The sequence below is a fragment of the Hesperophylax consimilis genome, chromosome 6 (genome assembly GCF_061612785.1).
Source record: "Hesperophylax consimilis isolate HC1 chromosome 6, BYU_Hcon_1.0, whole genome shotgun sequence".
NCBI classification, from domain to species: domain Eukaryota; kingdom Metazoa; phylum Arthropoda; class Insecta; order Trichoptera; family Limnephilidae; genus Hesperophylax; species Hesperophylax consimilis.
The window spans coordinates 22777514-22793593 of record NC_142841.1 but is presented as its reverse complement, the minus strand read 5'-3'; the positions used below and the strand labels follow the sequence as shown (position 1 = coordinate 22793593).

General features: G+C 34.7%; 1 protein-coding gene across 1 annotated transcript in view; it reads right to left on the bottom strand.

Moving 5' to 3' along the window:
- Positions 1-16080, bottom strand: part of CAH9 (Carbonic anhydrase 9) — a 66162-nt gene that overhangs the window by 6194 nt on the left and 43888 nt on the right. Inside the window, exons 3-4 of the mRNA XM_089632454.1 lie at positions 8826-9091; positions 4872-5099 (exon numbers count right to left, since the gene is read on the bottom strand). Coding sequence (XP_089488580.1) covers positions 4872-5099; positions 8826-9091 — 494 coding nt within the window. The remainder of the gene's footprint in view (positions 1-4871; positions 5100-8825; positions 9092-16080) is intronic.

The following is a 16080-nucleotide window of genomic DNA, read 5'->3' as shown; positions in this document are numbered from 1 at the left end:
TTACCTGCATTGTCATCATGACTTTTCAATCAATATAGTTAATCGAATATTATTTTGTTGGTATGATAAAATTCTGCGCTCAGGGGCAGATACCATTCGGTCCTATCATAGAATCAATATCCTATTCTTGTCCAATCGAACAGAAAAATTCATTAGTCAATTATAACTTCATTTTTGAATCTACCATATACAATCCAACTCCATTTTAAAAATAAAGCCAGCCGCCACGCGAAAAGGAGCTAAAAAAGAGCTAAAACCTTTTATAGCTTAATTTTTGTTTCTGGGGGGGAGAAAGTCGCGGCAAGAGAAATTCTGAGGTATAAAAACACAAACATAACCAATTCCTAAATAAATAACTTTTAAATTGTCATTTTAGGTTAATCAGTTTTGTGTAAAAGGGGAGTTAGATTTTCTGAAAAACAAGCCAAATCACTTTTTTGGAGCCTGCGGCCCGTGAGACTTTTTGGTGCGGCCCGCGAGCACTTTCCATGCGCCCCGCTGATCACAAAAAGTATTTAAAAATATATTTTATGACTCGAGAATGGTTTTCTTACAGGGTGTTCAGATTCCATTTTAGGACATTATTACAAAACCCAGAGAACGGTATATCATAGCTGACAGGTACTAATGTATTCACCTACGTTACTAGAAAGCAGTTTACATAAAAAATAAATAGGCGATCCAACATCCCATTTTATTTTAATTTCTTATTATTATACTAATAATAAATTATGAGTGTAATGCTTATTTAAACTGGGGACTCACGGATAAAATTACACTTATGGATTCATCTGCAGACGCATGTAAGAAAGAAATCATTCATGGGCGTCGGCAGGGGGGACAGCTGCCCCCGCCTCGACAAATTAGCCAAAAAAGACGTAACTGGCCCCAAAACTACAAATTTTTCATAAAAAATGTTTAGTGCCAGACACAGACATAACTTATCGTTTCGGTCGGGGCCAGACTTTCACTTAGGCTGTGAAAATGGTACACATTGAAGATACAGGACTCGGTAAATAATGTATCAAATTTTCCATAGGGCCACAACGTTCGAGGGGCCCCCCAGCTAGGTTCCAAAGTGATACACGTTGAAATTTCACATTTACGTTTGAGAAGAAAATGCTACAATGATGGAGGACTGCAGTGGTTTGAAGTTGCGACACCTGGGTGGGAATCCGACGCATTTGTCCATTTGGCTACTAGCCGATTTAACTGATGTTTTTTTGAAGGTTTCCGTTTTAAACAATACTAAATATTTCCATTGAAGAAAATACTAAAGAATTTTCTTCTAAATATTGTTGGTATAGGTAGGTAGGTAGCTACTCTCCGACTCTCCGAAAAATAAAAAATCGCAAGCATTTATTGGTTTGCGCTTCGACCTAGAACCTGCGCTTTTTCAGTATCTTTGGGAATATAATAATTCATATTCCGATCCCTTCATCCATATCATATACCTACCCCAAGGGGAAACCGTAGAAAAAAATTAGCCTCGGCGCTTTTTCCGTGTTTTTGTGAATATAACAATTCATACTACACTCCCTTCACCCACACCACGTACCTACCCCAGGGGGACTATGGAGAAAAAAAATTCGCCTGCGTCGCTGTTCCGTGTATTTGTGGGAGTGAGTAATTTTCCACTCCCTCCACTCTCGTCACTTACTCCAGTTGGGAACGTCATAGTCCCACAGAGCTCCGAGATTATTGAGGAATTGTTGTTTTTTATATTTAATTTGAATTTAGAGAATCTACACATAATTTTAAAAATAATAACCCCGAGCAATGCCGGGTACACTTGTACCTAAATATTTCCAGTCTATTCTGGTTACTTGCTTGTTCCTTCCCTGTAAGCTCTATTAAAAAGTTGCCCCCCCTCCTCCTTAGCTTGGAAGCTTGCGACGCATCTGAAACCATTCAATCCAAGTTGCATACTGTCTAAAGCAATAAAATTGATTGATGAAGATAATAAAATTCCTAAATGTCTCCACAAAAGGATGACAATCTTTATTACGCCCTTATTATTTACATTTATAATAATAAATCTAGCTTACTACGTCATACCTTCATCTAAACCATATCACATTGCCTATTAAATTGTAATATAAATGCAAATTCAAATAAGTGAGCTAATGATTTATTGCTCTGGGTCTAGGTTCTAACATTTTGCCACGTAGGTACGTATCTATTTTATTGTTTTATGTCAATGCCTATTTAATTAAGGCGTTTGTTGTTGGGATTTCGATGCATATGTCCACTTGGCTACTAGCTGGTTAAGCTGATGTGTTTTAAGGAGATGCCATACGTAGTAATGCAAAATCATGTGTTTTTGGTTTGAAAATTTGGTCGCCTAGAAATATTTCAAATGCGTTAATTAAATAATGCGAGTAGAAAACATCTTGGCCTTTGAATTAATCGAGTATTTTTTAGATAAGTCTTTTTATAAGCCCAGAAAAAAATAATATATAAAGCCTATGAAAACTGCTTTAAAGTTCAAAATCTCCTACTTACGAACCCATTTTCGGTTATGATTTTATTTTATAATGTGGAAAATTAAGTTATTTATAAAATAATCGGAAAAAAATTAAATATTTATGTCTGATCATCCACAAAATAAAATAAAAGGCACTTTTTGGCCATGTTTTTTTCTTGCATAAATCAAAACGGGCGGATGGTGTTAAGCGGGAATTTAAACCTTATCGCCATCTACGTAAGGGGTATTATTGAGAGCGGCTCGTTTTAAAATATTACACGACGTAGTGCATCGCCTTAAAGGTTCTGTTTTAAGAAATGCTAAAATATTTCGTCTAATAAAATACTAATTTTTCGTCTAAATATTGTTGGGGTACTGACTCCCCGAAAAATTAAAATCGAAAGCTTTTATTGGTGTGCGCTTCGACCTACGAAAATTTTCACCTGTGGCGGTTTTTCCGTTCTTTTTAAATGTTATAATTCGTATTCCACTAGCTTCCACCACACTACATACATACACAAGGGGATACCATGGAGAAAATATCGCTTTGACGATTTTCTGTTTCTTTGTTACAGTTGTAAGTAATTTACCACCCCCTTCACTCTCGTCACTTACTCCAGATGGAAATGTCATAGTTTCACAGGGCTCCGAGATCATTGAGGAATTGGGACTAATGTGCGGTATTTGCAAGTCTTTTTTATATCTATGTTGGGAATCTAGACATTAAAAAATTCCATAAATATAAAATATTTGACATTTCCAATGCAAAATAATATTTTGGACCCCTTCACGGCTTAAAACGGCCCTGTTCATAAACCCGAGCAACGCGTCGGGTACACGTAAGCCTGTATGTAAATATTTATAGTTTGTTCTGACTACTTCTTTGTTCCTTCCCTGTAAGCTCTACACAAAAATCAAGCTTCCCCCCTAGCTTGGAGGCTGGCGATGCCCCAAGGATGAAATATATACCCGCCTCAGAACAGAAATCTTCCAGTGAGGCGGGTTACTTACTTGTTTGTATGCGATTGCAATAAACGCCCGGGTTGCCGGCAATTAAAAAAAAAAACATTTCCATCGTATGCAATGATAACTTAGAAATATCAATTTGATATTCTAATAATAGGAAAACCATATTTCGGCTTGTTCCCTTTTTTACAAATTTATTCATAAATAAACCACTCACAATTTATTGTTCTATTCGAAAGAAGAGACTTGTAATTTCGAGCGTTGTCTGTGGGCAAAAAGACTTTTCCAGACTTTATTTAGGTAGGTACCTGCCAGTCTAATATTATTGAGTAGCTGCAGTATCTACTTGCAGGCATAACGGGGAAGCAGATACCCAACTAATGCAAGTTCTCATAAATGAATAATCACTCTTTTATCCCTTACTGGGCTATTCATTGTTGTCATCACTCATCGTTGTTACAGACAATAAACTTGAAATGTATGGACTGTTAATTATTTATAGGATTTATATCGCAATTGCCCTTGCTGCATTAGCATTAAAGCCGATTTGCATGCATTGAAGTTCTATTCAAAGTTCCTAATGTCAACATAATATGTATTTGCTGCAATGCATTCAATCACAATGTCTTCTTATTTTACCTGCATCGTCATCATGACTTTTCAATCAATATAGTTAATCGAATATTATTTTGTTGGTATGATAAAATTCTGCGCTCAGGGGCAGATACCATTCGATCCTATCATAGAATCAATATCCTATTCTTGTCCAATCGAACAGCAAAATTCAGTAGTCAATTATAATTTCATTTTTGAATCTACCATACGCAATCCAACTCCATTTTAAAAATAAAGCCAGCCGCTACACGAAAAGGAGCTAAAAAAGAGCTAAAACCTTTTATAGCTTAATATTCGTTTCCTGGGGGGGAAAAAGTCGCGGCAAGAGAAATACTGAGGTATTAAAACAAGATTTAAACACATACATAACCGATTCCTAAAGAAATAACTCTTAAATTGTCATTTTTCGTTGATCATTTTTGTGTAAAAGGGGAGTTAGATTATCTGAAAAACATTCCAAATCACTTTTTGGAGGTGGCGGCCTCAATTTAGAGCAAGTCTAGCCCTAAAGGAACTGATTTGGCAACACTGACTATAAGTTTCTTCTAAATTCGGTATTGCCATAGCAAAAAAATGTTTCATTTTATTAAATATCTACATTTTCTTGGTAAGCTGTACGTACCTACCGATAAATTCCCTTCTGTGTGCGCTCTTTGTGATATCAAATCTGGGTCAATAATTACCCAATCACCTCTTTAACCTCTCCGTTATCTCGGAGTATAGACGATATATAGATAGCGGCTATGCTTTCACCAAAGGACGACTACTGACGTCTTGCACTATCCTACTGTAAATATGCAGTGTGTTGTCTAATATACAATACCTGGAATACGGAGATACGCAGCAGATCAGGGAACAGGATCCAGGTTACGGCCTCGGAACAGGGCGGGGTGGTCAGCGACCCCTTGTAGGTATAGAACCTGTCCGTGATGATAGGGATGAGGGAGGCCAGCGTGAAGGTTGTGTTGAGAATCATGCTGGTATTGTAGTCGTCGATCAAGGTCAGGTTCTTGACCAGAGGGTTGAGTTCTTTGGCCTCCGTGTCCTGCACCTAAAATGGAAAAAAATATTGTAAGGTTTATAGGCCGCCCAATTTGAACAGGTAAATCGGATACCCGCTATGAGTATCGTACTCGACCCGTTCGACAGCTAGCCAAGTGACCTATCCACCGAGCTATCGACCACCTCAAATGATAAGAATGTCAAGGTACTAGATTTGCTGCTTCATCAAATAATAACAAAAATCATAACTGACAACATGATTCCATATCAATTTTATATTATATATTATGTGTTTTATTTGACGTGTTCATAGGTGCATAATGTCATGTAAATTTAATTTAATTTATTCTTTCTTTTTTACTCTGGACAGATAAGTTTTTTTGAAACTTTTCTGTTTTAATAATATATTTTTTAAATTATATAGTTTGCCATTCATTAATTATTAATAATCACTAGATATAACATAACGTGTAAATTCAATTCTTACTTGCCTATATTTTATTTACTTCTATTGTTTTGATTTATTCAACACTATTCCTGTATTGTTTTTATTATTATGCTAAAAATGAAGTCGTATACTATTTGTTATAACACGGCGCAAGCTAGCGGGGATATAATATGTATTAAAAAATGTAATAAAACTTGTAATAATCTCGTAAACTTATTATATATTTCTGTTATGTTTTTGAAGATAAATAAAGAAAAAATATCTCAATGAGAAAACCTTGCATATTATTCTAGTTCATACAAATACAGTTCTCGTGTTTATTCTCTACAATAATATGTTTCTAGTTTGTTTTCATTTCAAAACCTACAAACAAGAACCTTGCAATAGAATAAAATAAATATTTTTCATGAAGCGGCAACACCTACCTCTGGAACAGAAGTTCGCTCATCTTTTTAACGTAAATTACTTTTTCATGATTAACTCAACTATTTTCAGCTCATACCGTTCATCTCCATCGCCAGCTATGGAGCTTTGAAACGTTCAAACGATAATACATGTAACGATAGTAATTTATATAGTAATAATAATAATCCCACGTCTCCCACCGAGGGCATAAGTACATAGTTATATAGAGGGATTCAAGTAAGTATTCTAGCATGTGGGGAGGTAGGTGCAATCACACGAATCCCACCCAGGGTATAAGTACATAGTTATATAGAGGGATTCAAGTAAGTATTCTAGAATGTGGGGAGATAAGTGCAATCCCACACATCCCACTGAGGAAAATAGTACATAGTTTTATAGAGGGATTCAACGATCGAAGTAAGTATGGAGTATATATTTTTGAGAAAAAAAATAGGAAAAATTAACAAAAGAAAATAATAGTATCTTGAGTGAATAAATTTTAAAAAATCAAAATATGTGTATGCATAATTATTAATAATCCCTTATAATTATTAATAATACTATATAGCGCCGTTAACTGACACAAAAAATATCTAACAAATTATAGAATCTATCTACTTACCTTCTCATTAACTTTATTTAGGTGGGTATAGAGAATAATGAAAACTAAATTAAATAAGTACCTACCTACAGCTGGAAATAGACTATGACACTAAAAAACGTTGATGTCTATGGCAAGCTTCCAACATTTATATTATTGTCCTTAAATTATATTTAAGCTATTTATTTAACTAATGGTAATTTTTAAAACATAATGTTTTAAAATTACACTCCGAACCAACATGCTGTCAATAGTTGATGTTACATTTAAGTTTCAGTTACGATTTACAAATAATACAGAATAAATCTGTAAAAAACCTCTTCAATTATAACCCAGATACCCCCACAATAAATCGTGCCAAGAAATTGACGTATTGAAAATTAGAAAATTGTACGAAGCCATTTAATCTACAACATAGACTTATACGAACACAACATTTATAAAAGTAATATTATTATCGTTATATGTAGGTATTATTTTATTATATATAGCTTTTATGTATGTAGTTAATTAGAAAGTGAAATATTTATATTTTGTTAACTATAATAAAAAACAAAATGTCTAACTTTGAATAATTTTATACTATATTGTTTAAGCTATTTTATTATAACTCTTCACAGATATATATATTTAATTGGATATTGTTATTTTTTTATTATGAAAAAATCATTCTTACGAAAGTTATAAAATTTAATAAATAAGTATTTTGTAAAGAAAAAAATTTACGAAAATGGTATTTTGAAATAGTAAGTAGGTATGTACAATATATTCCATGCTATTTTTATGTTGCATAGAAATACACCAGAAAATTACAAATTACATAACTTGATCCAGATGCTTATATTCAAACAAAGGTATTCTTATTTCGTCTTCATCAGGCTTATGGTATCCCATTTTGACGGCCTCCCAAATGCATCATTAATCCTTCAGGCCTCTGGCATATTCTGTCAGTTCAGAAGGTTATCGGATTATTTCCGAAACGTCATGAAATATGCTTTCAAAATTAATTATTAGAAAAAAAAAATTAAAAATTCGTATTTTTAATGCAAACATAATTTTTTTTATGGCTGACGTCACGCTTTTTGTAACTAAAATTACTGTTATCGAAAAATAAAATAAAATAAGCACATTTTATTATTCAAATATATTACAGACATAATTGTCACCTCGCTTTTTTGCCGTTTAATATAAAAATAATTAATAAAAATAATTAATAAAAAATTCAAGCAGTCTTAATTTTTTTCTCAAATGCAGTCGGTACCTTTGGTTTCATGGAAGTGTAAATTTTGATTCTTATGTGGTTTACTTCGAGATATGAATAGAAAGCGTGGTATTTTTTCTTTATAACACCGTGTATATCACATTTCTCACGATGACAGTACCTAAGGGAGATAAAATTATTTCTATGAGACCATATGAGCTGTTCCCAATAGCGAACAAATTACCTTGAAGGGTTAAATAATCAAAAATTAATATGTTTCCTCCTGAAAAACCTAGCTATTGAATAAAAGTACCTACATTTATATTTCCCCTTACTTAAAACATCTGTTTTGTTTTGTGTTTCGATTTTGCCTGTCAACAGGCGCTGCCGATTGAACTCGCTAAAAGTTTTTTTTGTTTTTTGTTTTTGGGGTGTTATGTAGTGTCCATCATCAGGGGGGCAGATGTGTTGCAGTTGTGTTACACATCTGCCCTGATAATGGACACTGCAATGCTGTCCGAAACGTTGGCTAAAGAAGGAGTTAGCGCAACACGGCATAACACCCCAAAAACAAATAACAAAAATACTTTTGGCCGTGAAAATCTTAAATCATATTTGTTGCTAAAAGTTTTTTTTGTTTTTTGTTTTTGGGGTGTTATGTAGTGTCCATCATCAGGGGGGCAGATGTGTTGCAGTTGTGTTACACATCTGCCCTGATAATGGACACTGCAATGCTGTCCGAAACGTTGGCTAAAGAAGGAGTTAGCGCAACACGGCATAACACCCCAAAAACAAATAACAAAAATACTTTTGACCGTGAAAATCTTAAATCATATTTGTTGCTGAAAGTTTTTTTTTAACCTGTGAAAGGTTTTTTTGCTTTGCTGTGCAAGCAATATTTAAAGTATTTCTAACCATTTTTTCTTACTGAAAAATGTGGATCTTGTATTATTAACTTATAATCCACACTCTATTACGCTTATTCAAAATTTCCTAGCTCATTGTTGAAATTATGTGACTTTACAAATGTGAAAAAAATGACGCTGATTGGCCTTTTGATGACAATGTTACATTTGAATTTGTGCTAAAATTCCTAACCTATTTTATATATTTTTATTACCTGATAGAAGAAAGCCAGGACCACCAGCCCGTCCTGATGCAGGATGGCCTCATTTACAGTTTCGTACTTCTTGTTTCTGTGGATGATGTGCATCTCCATGGGGTAGCGCACGTCGTTGAGCACGTGCTCGCTGCCCCGGTTGTTCTTGTCCCCCCAGTGGAAGTGCAGCCCCTCTATCTCGTACTCCGAATCCAGCCGGGCCCCAAAGATGTAGGGCAGTCGCTCTTTATGTTCTTCGCCAGTGGATTTGGGGATGGACAGACTCACTGCAAAAAGAAAACAACTAATTAAGGACATTCTTTTCTAAAATCTTTTTTCGTTCAAAATGGGATTTGTCTATAATACTGGCTGATAAAATTATTATTTTTGATGCCGGAAATATAAGAACTGATTTTGAATATTTTTTATGTGCTGATTTCAAAAATAACATTTTTTTTTCGTAGCTACTTAGTTCTTGAGAAACCTCAATCTTGACAAAATGTTGCACTTCTTAAAAAAATAAATTACTAAAATGATGATTGTAGTAGGAGATTTTCTAATAATTTCAGGTTTTTCGTAACCCCGGATTTTCGTTTAAAATTAAAAATTTAAGAACAATGGAATTTCAGAGCAATATCCTTTAGATTAGTTTTTTTGTGAAGTTCTTACTAGTTTATGTAATTAGTTTACGCAGGCACCAAATGTGTGTGCGTGGCCACTGTCATCGATGGCGTATAGTGTTCATACGGTTCTGTGTTGTTTAAATTATTTGAATACCACACAGATCGTGAGAGACGATAGCATGCACTCGAGGCTGAAGGGAGTCTAGAAGGGAAAAAAGATAAGGAAAAGGAGGTCGGGAAGCATCAAAATAATACTGCCTCTCGTAATCTAAAAATACAATAATTTCTTAGTTTTCCAGTAATATTTATATTTTCCAGTATTATTTCTTTTTTTCCACCGATGATGGTTGGAATCCTGCATGAGAATTCTAAAAATCGCCATTCATTTGTTCAAGGCCTGAAGTCCCGTTTTTAACAGGAAAATCAATAATTTAACGATATTAAATATCAGTTAGTTTTCTCCGTGCATCCGCAATTGGAGGAGTCTGCTCCGGGCCCCCATCCTATTTTTCTACCCGGCAAAGCAGTATTTTGATACTTTTTGGTGAAACTTTGCACACTTGACATTCAAAATAAGGGGAAAATTACTGTCTAGATTGTTTGGGCATAGAGAGTGGATGAACGAAGAAAAGAGTATTGTGAGATTATATGACGTGGAAGTAGTCTATAATAAACCCGATGATGACATGGCAAGAAAGTCAATCAAATACTTACAAAAATTAACTTTTTGAATTAGTGACAATATTATTATGTCTACCAGATTGCTAGAATTCACAACCCTGTTTATAACTCCAAACCATTAATAAACACTAGCATCTCCGGGATCACTTCAGCTAAAGAGCTTGCCGGGGTTTGTTTGATTTTATACAAATCTACAGTTTTATTCCGAGATTGATGAAATTTCCACAATCGACCTTCAAAGCAAGAGGAACGTCACTGTCTAAGTCTGATTTTTAAAACTCTGTGTAAAGCCCGTGCAACGCCGGGGTTCAGCTGGTACCTAAATAAATACAGAAATCATGCGCCTAAATCTACAAATATTTTTCATTGATATCTAAGATAGCTCAATATTATCAATACAAGTAACAATAAACATGGCGTGAGTGAATCACTGAATGAATTTGGACAGGTGACAGCGATGGCGGGCCGTGATTTATTTTTTTCAACTTTCGCAATTTTTTCACAGATAAAGTTCTTCGTTCATATTTTCGAAAAGAGTTTTGGCTTGTTTTCTACTTCGAACATTTGGTTTAGAGTAAAAGGAATGACGGTCAAAAATAAATGTGATGTATAGTAATAAGTTAAGTATTCAAGCGATAGGTGGCACTAGTAAGCAAGCTTACTCCAGAGTCCGACAGATGTCGCTAGAGTGTAGCAATTGCCTGTGGGGTATCCTTGTCAGTCTTCAAGCTTCTAGAAACAGAGAATTACTAACCGTCGGGTAATGAACAGTGTGGTTAAACAAGCCTTAATTTATTGTAACGTAAATAAACGTAATTGTAGTAAAATAACCTTTTAATTTATCAAGAGTTCCCAACACAGAAATCTGCAAGTAAAGGCAGAGATATAACAATAAAACTTTAAGAAAGAACTGATTTTCTTCTTTCTTATAGTAAAAAAAATAATTTTAAAATATGGCTGTAAAAACTCTACAATTATTTGTTGTTCTGGAATCAGAATAATGCCATGATACGCGGACATGGACGACAAGAATTGCATGATAATATATTTTATCTTCTAATTGATGAGATATTTTGTAAGAATCCATCAAAAACAATCAATATTGTAAGTCTCTCACCAGTGATACCTACTGATAGTAAAAGTATTTAAAAAAAACATATGTTTCGATATGCTCTGCTTTCATCGTAACCTGCATACTCAAAGTCATAAACACTATTAACGGTTTTACACTAAGGAACACTCCATATCAATAATCAATTTGTAAACCTTGAACTTGTACCCCTGACATGTCCGTGTTTTCACTATCACAAATAATATCAATATAAAACTGAAAGCCAACACCACATAATATGAAATACCTCAAAAAATACAACTATATTATGATATGTTTATATAGATTCCACAACGATCTCATCCTGACTATATTTCGAAGAACAGTCAACTCACGCAGATGAAAAAGTAGCATACCATCCAATAGCTCCGTCCTGAATCCGAGAGGCGTGCGACGCGTGAACTAGACAGTATCTATTAGTGCAAATAAGCAGTATATATTAAGCAATAGCTGCACATGCACACTAATGGAAATGTGCGAATATGTGAGAATAGTAACAAATCATTTCATTGGTTTTATTACGGCCTTTTGGCGGCTTAAATAGGTATTTATTAGTAGTTGGAAATGTTGTGTGCATACAGAGAAAATTGAGTATGGATGATTTTTCAAAATACTGTTAACATCTGACTGCATGCCCATTTCCTAATAAAATATTAGTTATTACGTGTTCAGAATATATCGGAACACGTGTTTACGCTGGTGGCCTTGTCCTAACAAATATAATGGATGAATTGAGAAACATTATAATTTTTAAGAACACGTGTTGCGCTTCCGCGTAACATATTAGTGCTCTACTGATAGTTTGTTATGAAACCCCTCAATTCATTCGTTAAAGACCTGAAGTCCCGTTTTTAACAGGAAAACTAATAATTTGATAATATTTAATATCACTAAGTTTTCTCCGACTTGCCAAGGAAAAAGGCACTGACAATACCTAACACAGCGCCCTTGAGGATTTTACTTGCGCCAGGTTCAGTTTGGCTCAATTTTACTAGGCCGGCCCAGGATGTGTGGAACGTCTGGACGAAGCTGTTCGAACTTGAGCTATTTTCTCTCTTCGCTAAATTGATGAAGAATGAGGCTGGGCGCATACATACGTTTTTCGTATTCGATTTCCGAATTCGTTTTCCGTATTCGGACATCCGAATGCACGGAATCAGTAGAAAATACATTAACTGCCGCACACGTTCGTTTTAGTTCCGAACGGAACAAATTCCTTACGCACGTTCCGAATGCAGGGCCGGCGCGTTCGGAGAAACCGAATGGAAAAAACCTAATGACGTCATGTGGAACGCAGCTATTGCATACAGTTTGTGCCGACGCAAACGTACGGAAATTTCCGTTCAGTAATTCAGTGTTGCCAACGGATCTTGACCTAATATCGCCGTTTCTCATACATAAGGTAGCGTAAAGTAGCCGAATTTGCTGTTAGGTGGGACATGTTTAAAATTGATGTTTTTACGTGAAAATAAAAATTTCGTGGGGGGGGGGGGTGGCTAGAGAATTTCAAAAAAATAAAATTTGTCCCCAGAAAATAAAAAAAATTATGGGGAGGGTGGCTAGAGAATTTCGGGACATGTTTAAAATTGATGTTTTTGAAGTAGCTTAATTGGCGACCAGTCGCCTTTTAGATTTTTTCGGCGCCGATTCTCGCTCTGAGTAGCCTAAATGGCGATATATCGCCCTTGTTGGCAACACTGGTACTGACGTTTATACATTCCGAATGAAGAAAAACGAACGTTTGCGCTAGTCTCACGGAATTCCGAATACGGAAAACGAATTCGGAAATCGAATACGGAAAACGTATGTATGCGGCCAGCCTGAATGAGTGAAATGTATAAAAAATAGAACCTCACCCACCAATCATTCATATGATAGGTATGTTTTTACAGTTCAAGAATAGTTTCATTTGAGTTATCTGGGCCCTAATGTGCAAAGCGCTCTTTCAATATTGCATGTGGGTAAAATATAAAATACGTATGTTTTCACCGTTCAAGAATAGTTTCTTTGGCAAGATCTGTCTCCTAAGGTGCAAAGCGCTCTTTCAATATTGCCTGCGGCTAAAATTCAAAATAAGTATGTTTTCACAGTTCAAGAATAGTTTCTTTGGAAAGATCTGTCTCCTAAGGTGCAAAGCGCTCTTTCAATATTGCCTATGGCTAAAATTCAAAATAAGTATGTTTTCACAGTTGAAGAATAGTTTCTTTGGATTGATATGTCCCCTAATGTGATTAGCGCTCTTTCGATATTGCCTGTGGCTAATATTCAAAATAATTATGTTTTCACAGTTCAAGAATAGTTTCTTTGGAAAGATCTGTCTCCTAAGGTGCAAAGCGCTCTTTACCTGTGGCTAAAATTCAAAATAAGTATGTTTTCACAGTTCAAGAATAGTTTCATTGGAATGATCTGTCCCCTAATATGCAAAGCGCTCTTTCAATATTGCCTGTGGCTAAAATATAAAAGATTTGATGTTGTGGCTTATTTTATTTCATTGTAATTTCTTCGGCATTAACTATATAGGTATATAAACCTTTTATGTCGAGTTATATTATGTAAAATATACATTTTTATTCGCTAGGTACTGGTTTCGGTACGCGTCCATGTCATTCACTGGCGTCTTTAAAACTAGTGAACAAACAGGTTAGATTTATTCTAATTCTTTTGTTTATTCTTACTTTTTTCCATTTCCCTATGTCTTATCCAAATAACCATTATTATTATTATAAATAAAGTTTTGGCATTCATTCATTTTGGTATAAAGCTATGCAAAAACGCTACATTATTCCCACAAAAAAATTGCACTAGTTGGCAGAAATTTCCACCCGGCAATACGCCCACCTTTACACCACTATGTAATAAAACGAAGGTACTTACTTATGTCAAGTGTTAATAAAATAAGTTACGACTAAAATTGCAAATGCAAATATTATTTTACAGAAAATTTGCATCTAAGCTCTAAATCGATAAAAAAATATTTTTAATCTTTAGTTATCCACTCCAGCCCATCGTTCTACGGGTCGGTAAGCAATCAACATAAAAACCGAATGCTGCAGAAAAGTTTCACACTGAACTTGGCTGCAGACCGATTACCTTATTACAACAAACTTAATTTTCTGCGTGGGGTCTTAAGACGTTACCGGGCGGTGATTTTTCCATACAAACGTAGTCCCCATTTATCTTTCTGGATTTTAACCCTAGAGCAAATATTTTTTTAACATAAAATAGATATCGGCGACTTGCGTGTCGGTACGTTTTGTTTTTTTTGATAAATTGCTTCTTATAGAAGTTATGACCTTCCAAAAATCAATAAAATTGCCTGATTTAAACGCAGTCAAAAGACGTTCAGTCCACAAACTAGACAATATATTTTGAAAAAAATCAAAACGGTCCGACATAGAATAGTTTTTTTCTTATGTAGTTGGTAAAAAAAAATGAAATTCGGTTAACTTTTGGAGCAGAAAAATGGGGAATACAAAACCTCGATTTTGAAGATTTCATTTAGGTATTAGTAGAGCGAGCTGCATGTGTCCCTTTCGCTCAGTATTCGGGAGGTAATGGTCGGGGGGACAGGGTTTAGATAAATACGTATGTATTTGTGCGAAGATGATCAAGATGTCACGTAGTCATAAATCGATATTCGCATAGACATATGAATATTAGTAGACCTGCCCTAAGTGATTAAAAGCGTATTATCCCCACTCCCCATACCGGTTCCATTGGAGCCGGCTGTGCTCGCGTATGGCCTCAAGTGAAATTTGAAAACGTGACGTCATCATTCTTGTGCGAACTATGGTCGAGGCATCATCGGTTCATTTTACGAAATAACACTGCAAAATGTTGACTTGTGATATGAAAACTTGTAAAAATAGATGTGAAAAAGAGAATAAACCCAATTGTCGTATTACATTCCATAAGTAAGCATTATTTTACTTTATTTTAAGCTTATTCACACCGTATTATATGGATCAGTTTTAGAAACATATACTATCACATCACAATGTAGCGATTCTCAAGTGTGCTCATCGTTGTTTACTGGGGTAAGTAAATTATGAAACATTTGTAAAAGTGTCTTAACTAAATACTCTGAAACTAACTACGACTCTGAAAATAGAAGCTGCCTTACTTTGCCGAATTTGGACTTCGCAAATTAGTTCATAACGTGGCGAGTAATTTGCGCTCCCATGTAAAAATGTCTATTCATTCAAAAGCAGATTTTACTTTTAAGAACTAAATGGTGATATTATAATGCGAGATGCCTATTTACTGTCAGATTGATTTATTGACGAATCACAGTCAGCCTTACCCCCTTCGTCCTTGAACAGTTGATTTTACCCCTCGCCATTATCTTCTCGTCTATTAATTCCTATGTCTGTGGATATTCGATATTCTAGTGTTGTGTTGTCCCGAGTAATCGATGTTTTTTTATTATTTTTTTCCGTTTGGTCACTTTTGTGTTTGTTTGGTGAAGTATTCCGATATTCTTACTTTAATTTCATATGTTTACGTAAAATAATATATGTAAAAAAAACATCCGTTACGGCCAGACCGACTCCGAGGTGATTTCGTTCCATATTGCCAATATGGATACAAAACACTCAAATGGATAATTTTTTTAAAAATAACTTTTGGTTAACTAGCATAATATTATAATTCTTCAATAGCCTATAATGTATATTGTTATTTTATTTATTTAACTTCTATTTCGACAAATAAATATACAGCAAAGTGATGTAGCGTAGTATATCGAATTGTGTCGGTGTACTAGTGTTGTCTTTTCCCGAGTTATTGATATATTTTATTAGTTTTTTTTTGGTTTAGTGACTTATTACGAGTATACCATACTTGCCGATCTTACTAAAAT